This window comes from Balaenoptera musculus, chromosome 11, assembly GCF_009873245.2.
Source record: "Balaenoptera musculus isolate JJ_BM4_2016_0621 chromosome 11, mBalMus1.pri.v3, whole genome shotgun sequence".
Taxonomy (NCBI): domain Eukaryota; kingdom Metazoa; phylum Chordata; class Mammalia; order Artiodactyla; family Balaenopteridae; genus Balaenoptera; species Balaenoptera musculus.
The window spans coordinates 29,086,144-29,098,721 of NC_045795.1; the positions used below are offsets into that span (position 1 = coordinate 29,086,144).

General features: G+C 41.3%; 1 protein-coding gene across 6 annotated transcripts in view; it reads left to right on the top strand.

The window, feature by feature from the left end:
- ADGRF5 (adhesion G protein-coupled receptor F5) overlaps nt 1-12,578 on the top strand; it is a 108,213-nt gene that overhangs the window by 46,075 nt on the left and 49,560 nt on the right. For all 6 annotated transcript variants that reach the window (XM_036869748.1, XM_036869747.1, XM_036869751.1 and 3 more), the window contains exon 2: nt 5,553-5,678. In XM_036869748.1, the coding sequence (XP_036725643.1) occupies nt 5,577-5,678 (102 nt within the window). In that variant the 5' untranslated portion in view covers nt 5,553-5,576. The remainder of the gene's footprint in view (nt 1-5,552; nt 5,679-12,578) is intronic.

Consider the following 12,578-nt stretch of genomic DNA (forward strand, 5'->3'; position numbering starts at 1 on the left):
TGTGTGTGTGTGCATGTGTGTGTGTGTTAGTGTGTGTGTGTGTGTGTTTGTAGAGGGCTGGCAAGAGTGCTTGAACTAGAGATGAATTCTCATTTGTCTTTCAGTTTTAAACTGTGTATGTTTTATGCTCTATTCAGATACACCAATAATCTATTTTTCAATTTTCATAAAAACATTTCCAGAATAAATAGTAAATACTGGGCAGCAGACCAGAGGGCCACACTCACACTTTTTGAGTGATAAAAAATAAAAAGAGGTATCATTTTTATTGAATTCTGTATTAGTTTGCTAGGAGCACTGTAATAAAGTCCTGCAGATTGGGTAGCTTAAACAACAGAAATTTATTTTCTCACAATTCTGGAGCTTAGAGGTCTGAAATCAAGGTGTTGGCAGAATTGGTTTCTTCAGAAGCCTCTCTCCTTGGCTTGTAGATGCTGTCTTCCTCTGGTGTCTTCATGTGGTCATTCCTCTGCATGGGTCTGTGTCCTAATCTCCTCCTCTTATATGGTCACTGGTCATATTGGATTAGGGCCCCACCCATATGACCTCATTTTGATGCAATGACCTCTTTAAAGACCCTGTCTCCAAATAAGGTCACATTCTGAGCTGCTGGGGGGTTGGAATTCAACATATTAATTTTGGAGGACACAATTCAGCCCTTAACAAATTCAGCTGTGACCAGACTTTTTGTGCTTCGTGGGCATGGTCTCTAATCTTTACAACAATGCTGCAAAGTGGGTACTGTGATCCCCATTATTCACATCAGGAAACTGAGGCTCCATGGGGTTAAGCGTCTCACCAACAGTTACTAAGTGATGGAGCTGGAATCAGAACATAGGCCCGTTTTGCATCAAAGCTAGTGCTCTTTCCACTACAGTCTATTATAGGAAGGAGAGAATCACTGGACCCCTAATGTCATTACATTCATTTTCTTTCCAAGTCAGAGCAAAAAATAGCTCTGCCTTCTCTGTTGATGGTGATTGCTCAGGAGAGCAATGCACTCCCAGGGACCATGGCTGAGCCTTCATCACAGTGGTTGGACAAGCTGACCAAGGCAACGTCCACAAAGAGTTCAAGGGACAGCTAAACATCGCCCTTTGGGCTGCTTTGTTCCCTTTAAACAGAGACAAGGGCCTCTGCTTATGCTCTTCTCCTTTGCCTTTTCTTGCCCCATTATACATTAAAACATTACCCATCCTTCAGGATCTGGCTGGCGACCTCGGTCACTCCCAAACTCACCCAACTTCCCCCTGTCCACCTTCCTCCAGTCATCTCATCCCTTCACACTGTAGCTCACTTTGGAGACAGGCCAAGTTGGGGGCGATTCTCACTCTGTTACTTACTAGCTGGGCGGCCTGGGTCAGTTCGGTAACCTCTCTGAGAGCCTTCACGTTCTCATCTATGAATTAGGATTAAAACATCTACCTCACAGGCTTATTGTGAGAGGCAAATTAAGTGAATGAACATATTAATTGCACTGAGGGCTGTGCCTGGTACCTAGTAGGCATTTAGTAAATAGCGTCTTTTAAGCTTACATTTTTTCTTCCAGTCTCTGTTTCATGCCTTCCCGATGAGATTGAGAACTTCTTAGGGACAAGGACCATGTCAATTCATGAATGTGTAGCACGAATTTAGGCCTACAGAAAGTTCTCAATGTTTGTTCGTTCGTAATTGTGCACCATGATTGATTCTACGTGAGGTATATAATACAACCTCAAATAACAGACTTGGCTGCTTAATTGAATCAAAAACTATTGGGTAGATCACATTTGAGTCCATACTCCCATGGAACCATTCATTCATCCACCATTGATTGACTGCCTCCTAAATGCATCCCCCTTAAGATTCTGTTTCTACGTAGTTTCTTTAGTAGACAGAGGACTATAGGCTGGTAATGGAAAGTGGCAGGAGTGTGGATAGAGAAATGGGATGCTGAAAACGTGGACCTGCAGACCTCAAACCTCCCTCTGCATCAGAAACAGCTGGGGCACATACAGATGCTCAGCTCCCTACCCTGCCAGAAATGCTAATTCAGTTGGTCTGGCATGATATTAAAACAACAAATCAACCAATGAAAAGAGGAAATAAAAAAGAGAAATTCCCCCAGGTGCTTGTTCTGATGTGCAGCCAGGGATAAGAACCATTTAAGCAGATGATGCTCAGATACTCCAGAGAACTTCCTTCCAGGGTGGTGGTACCCAGGCAATGTTAAGGGGAGGGGCTGTGCTCAGGGACCAAGCCAGGGGCAGAGCCCTGGACTGCAGGAAGGACGAGGCACCTGGGCAGAGGCTGATCAAATGTGGCCTTGCTTTCACCTCTTGCCTTCCTTCTCCCCAGGAGGAGCCAAGGAGAGTATCAAGGCTGGGGTCCCCAGGGGAGAGGGGCCGAGAACACCAGAGAGCACAGGAGGGCAGAGCTGTGTAGAGCTTAGGAAATCATTTCCAGAACGAGTCTCACGATTGCCCTATTTATACAGAGCTTGGAATCATAAACTGATGATGACATTGGGTCATCAGACCACACAGATGTGGCCATTTCAAGAACAGGCTTCTAAACTTGCAAGGTGTACAAGCCTCTTGACTCCTCCTCCCACCCCCTCGATCAAATCGCGGCAGCTCAGGGCTGATGAAGGGTTTCCTGGAGACCAGTTGATTTGAAGCACTGGTTGTTTCGAAGATTTGGGAGAACTGTTCCCTGATGTGTTTCAGGTCAGTTTCACAATGAATGTTCCTGGTGCTCATCCCTCCAAAAAAGAATGTTGTTAAAGACTGCTCCAAGGAACCCAGACCCTCGTCCTCCAAGTGCAGTGATGCTGAGAATCTTGGCGACTTCCTCCCGGCATATGAGACATATGATGTCAGGGTGTTTGATTTCCCTCCCCCTCTCTTCTAACTTCACAGACAGGAAAACAAGAGTCTGAGGAACCAGGAAGTTGCTCATCACCCCAGGGTTACTACTGAGCATGAGGTCATATCTCCCAGCTTTTTCTAAGATACAGCGGGCTCATATAGGTTGGTGAGTTTTAGTAGACAGTGTCCAGAATTTATAATTTAAAAGGAGAAAGAAATTGGAAATGACATCAGATATTTTTCTTTCCCTTTCTGCCTCTGCTTGTCTCTGAGTTTCTTAGTTGTGGTCTGCCATTTACTCCAGGAATTTGGAATAAATATAAACTTCTCAGGGATTTACAATTAAAGGGGCCCTACTGAAGATATATTGCCTTGATGTGGGGTGCTACTCTGGGCTTTTCGTTGGATGGATTTGGATTCTCTTCCCTGTTAGCCAAGTTAAACAGCCTCCACTAGCTTCCTCACTGATGAGAGCAGCTGGACGGTTACTGAGACGTTATTGATATAGGTGAGAATAGTGTGTCTTCAGAAGGCTCTCCCCAAACATAGCAGGAGTCCTAAAAACTGAACTGATCTTCAGCTGGTATCACTGTTCAGATTGGTCAGGCTCGCGCCATATTGGTTGTCAAATATTTTTAATATTACCTCTCCCTCAAAATGATGGCCTTCTTCCCTCAAGTGGTGGACCCGCCCTTCACCCTTACCATGTAACTGATGACTGTATGTAGCTGTTATCTTTCTTCTGTATCCAGAGAACATCCCCTCCCCACAGTTCAGTCCTTCCTACATCTGTATTTCTACTGAATTGTGATTTTGTGGCCACAAAATAGGTCAACAGAGAAAAGGATGTCAATTTCATCAAGAACTATGTCCAGGGAGGCTGGGGGAAGATGGGGACAGTGGACAGTATTGGCCAGTGGCTATTATACAAAAGGACCAGACATGACCATTTAGGTTGTGACCATTTATTTGGTCATTATCAAGACCAAGATAATCCTTGCTAACTGTGACAAAGGCCAACATTGGGAAACGAGAGAAAGATGTGGAGTCAGCTTGAATTCCTTTAATACCTGAGTCCCTCCGTGGCTGTCACGTACTAAGGGAGGCTCATTAACTATTCAGTTACTAACTCTCGTCTCCTTGCCTCAAAATGGAACCAGCCAACACAGTGCACTAAGTCAATGCCTAAAAAGATTAAATTCCCTCCAAAATACCCGATTCATCCCCAAAACAGCTGTTCTCCCCAGGCTAAATCAGCCTGCTCCACACTCACAAAAGCCCTTCAACAAGGAATGAGTGGTTATGTTTTCCCTGCAGTAGATGCATCTGGTCTTAAATATCTATTCCTGTTAACCTAAATTGCAAAGCATTTTCCAAAAGCCGTTGCGTTGTAGAATTTTAAAAATGTATTTGATTGCCAGATCTGCAAATTGGGTCAGTTTTCCAGGGCCTTATTCTTCCTTCTTTTCCACCGGGGAAGAGGAAAAGGAGGCAGCGACAGCTGGTGATTGAAACACAATCCTCCCTGGCCTGTAAGTCTTGGCTATCTCTCCGTGTGTTATCCTGGCCAGGTCCCCTGGTGCCCCCGGCAACGCCTGGACCAAGGGCTGTCCTCCCTGATGGCTGCCCTCTGGATTCCACTAAGGTCAGGGTGAAACCATTGCAGCCGGCATCCCTGGAGCTCTGCATGGCTTTTAGTCACATCTGAGCCTCAGAGAAGTCTGTGAGAGAATTAGAGGAGGTCTAAGTATCCCCATTTCGTAGATGAGCAAACTGGATGCAGAGAAGTGTCAAGGATGCAATTAGTTTGTAGTCATCCTGGATCCTAACCCATATCTCCTTAGTCAAGTATTCTTTTCACAAAAGCACATGGACATAAAAATGTCAGTAAGGAAAGGAATCTACACAAAGTAGTTTGTCGTGGTCCTCAGACCCATGAGAGGTGGGATTATTCCACGTGATACTCTAACTTTCAAATGCAACAATGATTAATCTGGTCGCTGAAAAACTTTGTTTTCAAGAGATAGCTATAAAAAATCAATATATTGAGATATATTATATATCAATATTCCATATTATACACTCTAAAAATCTCTAAAATACAGCTTGTATTTTTATGACTAAGTCCAGGATTTTTCATACTAATGGGTCATAGCCCATTAATGTGGGTCATAAAGTCAATGTAATGGTTTACTGCCAGAATTAAAAGAAAAAAATAGTGTAAGATAATAGAATAGAATTGAAAATATCAGAGTGTGTTGCACATAGCAAAGGGAAGTACTGTTCTCTGAATCCTTTTGTTCATATGCTGTGTACTGAACCACAAGGTTAAGAGTATTTTGTGCTGAGTAGTCTTTCCCTTTTTCTTGCTTTCCCTCTCTTTCCTCTTTCTCCTTTCTCTTTCCTTCTCTCTCTCCTTCTCTATGTCTCTAGGAAAGGTACCCAAACATCTGCCATCTTTGTCCTGTTTGCAGGTACCATCGCCAGCCCTCCGAACCCCCATCCTTCCTAAAATCATCCTTCCCTCACCCGGGGTCTGGAGCAGACACTGTTCTCTACAGTTGATGTATTTATGCGCTTTCCTTTCTCCCCTTCACTGAAAAGGTCCTTTTGTACTGCAAACTTTGAGACAGGGTTTGCTAGTTCTTTCTGTGGTTGATAAATGAATTACTGTATCTCTAAACCATCTTATTTCCATTTCAGGCAAGGCAACTCAAACTTGAAGACATGAAATCCCCGAGGAGAACCACTTTGTGCTTCATGATTATTGTGATTGTTTCTTCCCAAGCTACACTGAACTTGAATTTAGAGTCTATTGTTTATCCTTCGGTGAGTAAATCCTGCTGTAAATGTCTGCTGTGAGTAAATGTCTGCTGTATTTTCCCTCTCGCATTTTTCTGATTTCCTGGGAATGTCACAGACGGAAATTGCTTTAAACAAATGTTTAGGGTCTTTGAGAAAATGTCACAAATGGTGGGAGGGGGTGGTGAACATAAATGGATGTTAGGGTATCTACTGGGCTACAACTTGCCACACTCTGAAATCAGTGGTAGTGTCAAGGGAACATCCTCCTGGCTTCCCTCCTTAATGAATTTGCCACTTCTAGGCCTGAAGCTCCACCCTGTGAAACTGACAACAACACCTATAAAGCAGAGTTTGAGGACTGAGCGGGACCTATGTTCTCAAAGGATTCACTTGAACACGAGCATCAGACTAGAACACATTTCAAAAGGTGTTAATTTGTGTCTGTGTTATAATCACAGAATGATATAGTTGAAAGGGCCATAGATATCATCCAAGCTTTTTGCTAACAAATTAGCCAGGTCGTTTACCTTTGGGAAGTTAATGGGAGTTTAGCTTAACTCAAGAGGATGATAAGTACCCCCTTGTTCCTTGTGGGAATCCTTGGGATCTTCTTTCCTTAGGCTACTCCATGCACCAGAGACAGGGCGTGTTACTGGTTATGAAATCTCATGAGACTGATGTGATTCTCTCTGTGTCTCAGTTTTCTCATCTGTAAAATGATGAAAATAAGAGTATTGATTTACTGATCTTTATGAGAATTAAATTAGTTAATATTTATAAGATGCCTTAGAACTGTGCCTGATACATTTTTTTAACATCTTTATTGGAGTATAATTGCTTTACAGTGTTGTGTTAGTTTCTGCCGTACAACAAAGTGAATCAGCTATATGTATACATATATCCCCATATCCCCTCCCTCTTGCGTCTCCCTCCCACTCTCCCTATACCACCCCTCTAGGTGGTCACAAAGCACCGAGCTGATCTCCCTGTGCTATGCAGCTGCTTCCCACTAGCTATCCATTTTACATTCATGCCACTCTCTCACTTCATCCCAGCTTACCCTTCCCCCTCCCTATGTCCTCAAGTCCATTCTCTATGTCTGCATCTTTATTCCTATCCTGCCCCAGTTTCTTCGGAACCATTTATTTTTACATTCCATATATATGTGTTAGCATACGGTATTTGTTTTTCTCTTTCTGACTTACTTCACTCTGTATGACAGACTCTAGGTCCATCCACCTCACTATAAATAACTCAATTTTGTTTCTTTTTATGGCTGAGTAATATTCCATTGTATATATGTGCCACATCTTCTTTATCCATTTATCTGTCGATGGACACTTAGGTTGCTTCCATGTCCTGGCTATTGTAAACAGAGCTGCAGTGAACATTGTGGGACATGACTCTTTTTGAATTATGGTTTTCTCAGGGTATATGCCCAGTAGTGGGATTGCTGGGTCATATGGTAGTTCTATTTTTAGTTTTTTAAGGAACCTCCATACTGTTCTCCATAGTGGCTGTATCAGTTTACATTCCCGTCAGCAATGCAAGAGAGTTCTCTTTTCTCCACACCCTCTACAGCATTTATTGTTGGCAGATTTTTTCATGATGGCCATTCTGACTGGTGTGAGGTGATACCTCATTGTAATTTTGATTTGCATTTCTCTAATGATTAGTGATGTTGAGCATACTTTCATGTATTTGTTGGCAATCTGTATATCTTCTTTGGAGAAATGTCTATTTAGGTCTTCTGCCCATTTTTGGATTGGGTTGTTTGTTTTTTTGATATTGAGCTGCATGAGCTACTTGTATATTTTGGAGACTAACCCTTTGTCAGTGGCTTCATTTTCAAATGATTTCTCCCATTCTGAGGGTTGTCTTTTCGTCTGGTTTATGGTTTCCTTTGCTGTGCAAAAGCTTTTAAGTTTCATTAAGTCCCATTTGTTTTTTTTGTTTTTATTTCCATTGCTCTAGGAGGTGGATCAAAAAGGATCTTGCTGTGATTTATGTCATAGAGTGTTCTGCCTATGTTTTCCTCTAAGAGATTGATAGTGTCTGACCTTACATTTAGGTCTTTAATCCATTTTGAGTTTATTTTTGTGTATGGTGTTAAGAAGTGTTCTAATTTCATTCTTTTTTTTTTTTTTTTAAACCCAGATTTATAGAATTGCCATTACATGATGCTATCTTTATTTATTTATCTATTTACCCTTGGCTGTGCTGGGTCTTCGTTTCCGTGCGAGGGCTTTCTCTAGTTGCAGCAAGCGGGGGCCACTCTTCATCGCGGTGTGCGGGCCTCTCACCGTCGCGGCCTCTCTTGTTGCGGAGCACAGGCTCCAGACGCCCAGGCTCAGTAGCCGTGGCCCACGGGCCCAGCCGCTCCGCGGCATGTGGGATCTTCCCAGACCAGGGCTCGAACCCGTGTCCCCTGAATTAGCAGGCAGACTCCCAACCACTGCACCACCAGGGAAGCCCACTCTAATTTCATTCTTTTACATGTAGCTGTCCAGTTTTCCTAGCACCACTTATTGAAGAGGCTGTCTTTTCTCCATTGTATATTCTTGCCTCCTTTATCAAAGATAAGGTGACCATATGTGCCTGGGTTTATCTCTGGGCTTTCTATCCTGTTCCATTGATCTATATTTCTGTTTTTGTGCCAGTACCATACTATCTGGATTACTGTAGCTTTGTAGTATAGTCTGAAGTCAGGGAGCCCGATTCCTCCAGCTCCGTTTTTCTTTCTCAAGATTGCTTTGGCTATGCGGGGTCTTTTGGGTTTCCATACAAATTGTGGAATGTTTTGTTCTAGTTCTGTGAAAAATGCCATTGGTAGTTTGATAGGGATTGCATTGAATCTGTAGATTGCTTTGGGTAGTATAGTCATTTTCACAATGTTGATTCTTCCAATCCAAGAACATGGTATATCTCTCCATCTGTTTGGATCATCTTCAATTTCTTTCATCAGTGTCTTATAGTTTTCTGCATAAAGGTCTTTTGTCTTCTTAGGTAGGTTTATTCCTAGGTATTTTATTCTTTGTGTTGCAATGGTAAATGGACGTGCTTCCTTAATTTCTCTTTCAGATTTTTCATCATTAGTGTATAGGAATGCAAGAGATTTCTGTGCATTAATTTTGTATCCTGCTACTTTATCAGATTCATTGTTTAGCTCTAGTAGTTTTCTGGTAACATCTTTAGAATTCTCTATGTATAGTATCATGTCATCTGCAAACAGTGAGAGTTTTACTTCTTCTTTTCCAATTTGTATTCCTTTTATTTCTTTTTGTTCTCTGATTGCTGTGGCTAAAACTTTCAAAAGTATGTTGAATAATAGTGGTGAGAATGGGCAACCTTGTCTTGTTCCTGATCTTAGTGGAAATGATTTAAGTTTTTCACCATTGAGAATGATGTTGGCTGTGCATTTGTCATTTATGGCCCTTATTATGTTAAGGTAAGTTCCCTCTATGCCTACTTTCTGGAGAGTTTTTATCATAAATGGGTGTTGAAATTTGTCGAAAGCTTTCTCTGCATCTATTGAGATGATCATATGGTTTCTATTCTTCAATTTGTTAATATGGTGTATCACATTGATTGATTTCGTATATTGAAGAATCCCTGCATTCCTGGGATAAACCCCACTTGATCATGGTGTATGATCCTTTTTAGGTACTGTTGGATTCTGTTTGCTAGTATGTTGTTGAGGATTTTTGCATCTATGTTCATCAGTGATATTGACCTGTAGTTTTCTTTTTTTGTGACATCTTTGCCTGGTTTTGGTATTGGGGTGATGGTGGCCTCATAGAATGAGTTTGGGAGTGTTCCTCCCTCTGCTATATTTTGGAACAGTTATGAAAAGGATAGGTGTTAGCTCTTCTCTAAATGTTTGATAGAATTCGCCTGTGAAGCCATCTGGTCCTGGACTTTTGTTTGTTGGAAGATTTTTAATCACAGTCTCAATTTCGTTGCTTGTGATTGGTCTGTTTATATTTTCTATTTCTTCCTGGTTCAGTCTCGGAAGGTTGTGCTTTTCTAAGAATTTGTCCATTTCTTCCAGGTTGTCCATTTCATTGACATATAGTTGTTTGCAGTAATCTCTCATGATCCTTTGTATTTCTGCAGTGTCAGTTGTTACTTCTCCTTTTTCATTTCTAATTCTGTTGATTTGAGTCTTCTCCCTTTTTTTCTTGATGAGTCTGGCTAGTGGTTTATCAATTTTGTTTATCTTCTCAAAGAACCAGCTTTTAGTTTTATTGATCTTTGCTATTGTTTCCTTCATTTCTTTTTCATTTATTTCTGATCTGATCTTTGTGATTTCTTTCCTTCTGCTAACTTTGGGGGGTTTTTTTGTTCTTTTTTCTCTAATTGCTTTAGTTGTAATGTTAGGTTGTTTATATGAGATGTTTCTTGTTTCTTGAGGTAGGATTGTAATGCTATAAACTTCCCTCTTTGAACTGCTTTTGATGCATCCCATAGGTTTTGGGTCGTCGTGTTTTCATTGTCATTTGTTTCTAGGTACTTTTTGATTTCCTCTTTGATTTCTTCATTAATCTGTTGATTATTTCATAGCATATTGTTTAGCCTCCGTGGGTTTGTATTTTTTATAGTTTTTTTTTTCTGTAGTTGATATCTAGTCTCATAGCGTTGTGGTCAGAAAAGATACTTGATAACAATTTCAATTTTCTTAAATTTACCAAGGCTTGATTTGTGACCCAAGATATGATCTATCCTGGAGAATGTTCCATGAACACTTGAGAAGAAAGTGTATTCTGTTGTTTTTGGATGGAATGTCCTATAAATATCAATTAAGTCCATCTTGTTTAATGTGTCATTTAAAGCTTGTGTTTCCTTATTTATTTTCATTTTGGATGATCTGTCTATTGGTAAAAGTGGGGTGTTAAAGTCCCCTACTATTATTGTGTTTCTGTCAGTTTCCCCTTTTATGGCTATTAGCATGTGCCCTATGTATTGAGGTGCTCCTATGTTGGGTGCATAAATATTTACAAATGTTATATCTTCTTCTTTGATTGATCCCTTGATCATTATGTAGTGTCCTTCTTTGTCTCTTGTAATAGTCTTTATTTTAAAGTCTATTCTGTCTGATATGAGAATTGCTACTCCAGCTTTCTTTTGATTTCCTTTTGCATGGAATATCTTTTTCTGTCCCCTTGCTTTCAGTCTGTATGCGTCCCTAGGTCTGAAGTGGGTCTCTTGTAGACAGCATATATGCGAGTCTTGTTTTTGTATCCATTCAGCCAGTCTACGTCTTTTGGTTGGAGCATTTAATCCATTTACATTTAAGGTAATTATTGATATGTATGCTCCTATTACCATTTCCTTAATTGTTTTGTGTTTGTTATTGTAGGTCTTTTCCTCCTCTTGTATCTCCTGCCTAGAGAAGTTCCTTTAGCAGTTGTTGTAAATCTGGTTTTGTGGTGCTGAATTCTCTTAGCTTTTGCTTGTCTGTAAAGGTTTTAATTTATCCATCAAGTCTGAATGAGATCCTTGCTGGGTAGGGTAATCTTGGTTGTAGGTTTCTCCCTTTCATCACTTAAAATATGTCCTGCCAGTCCCTTCTGGCTTGCAGAGTTTCTGCTGAAAGATCAGCTGTTAACCTTATACAAGGGGATTATACAAGGGGATTCCCTTGTATGTTATTTGTTGCTTTTCCTTTGCTGCTTTTAATATTTTTCCTTGTATTTAATTTTTGATAGTTTGATTAATATGTGTCTTGGAGTGTTTCTCCTTGGATTACCCTGTATGGGACTCTCTGAGCTTCCTGGACTTGATTATTTCCTTTCCCATATTAAGGAAGTTTTCAACTATAATCTCTTCACATATTTTCTCAGTCCCTTTCTTTTTCTCTTCTTCTTCTGAGACTCCTATAATTCTAATGTTGGTGTTTTTAATGTTGTCCCAGGGGTCTCTGAGACTGTCCTCAGTTCTTTTCATTCTTTTTCCTTGTTCTGCTCTGTGGTAGTTATTTCCACTATTTTATCTTCCAGGTCACTTATCCGTTCTTCTGCCTCAGTTATTCTGCTATTGATTCCTTCTAGAGAATTTTTAATTTCATTTATTGTGTTTTTCATCATTGTTTGTTTGCTCTTTAGTTCTTCCAGGTCCTTGTTAAACATTTCTTGTATTTTCTCCATTCTATTTCCAAGATTTTGGATCATCTTTACTGTCATTACTCTGAATTCTTTTTCAGGTAGACTGCCTATTTCCTCTTCACTTGTTTGGTCTATTGGGTTTTTATCTTGCTCCTTCATCTGCTGCGTATTTCTGTGTCTTTTCATTTTGCTTAACTCACTGTGTTTGGGGTCTCCTTTTCGCAGGCTGCAGGTTCGTAGTTCCCATTGTTTTTGGTGTCTGCCCCCAGTGGCTAAGGTTGGTTCAGTGGCTTGTGTAGGCTTCCTGGTGGAGGGGATTTGTGCCTGTGTTCTGGTGGATGAGGCTGGATCTTGTCTTTCTGGTGGGCAGGACCATGTCCGGTGGTGTGTTTTGGGGTGTTTGGGAACTTAGTATGATTTTAGGCAGCCTCTCTGCTAATGGTTGGGGTTGTGTTCCTGTCTTGTTAGTTGTTTGGCATGGGCAGTCCAGCACTGGAGCTTGCTGGTCGCTGAGTGGAGCTGGGTCTTAGCGTTGAGACGGAGGTCTCTGGGAGAGCTCTCGACAATTAGTATTACGTGGGGCCAGGAGGTCTCTGGTGGACCAATGTCCTGAGCTCAGCTATCCCACCTCAGAGGCTCAGGCCTGACACCTGGCCGGAGCACCAAGACCCTGTCAGCCACACAGTTTTTAATTCTTCTGATTTCCCACAGCTCTACTTCCCATCTGTGATTCAGCCAGTCGCACAGCTGCTAGTGTTGGAGGGTCTCCTGCAGAGGCGGGGGTTGGCTGTGGCTCACTGTGGGGACAAGACACTGGCAG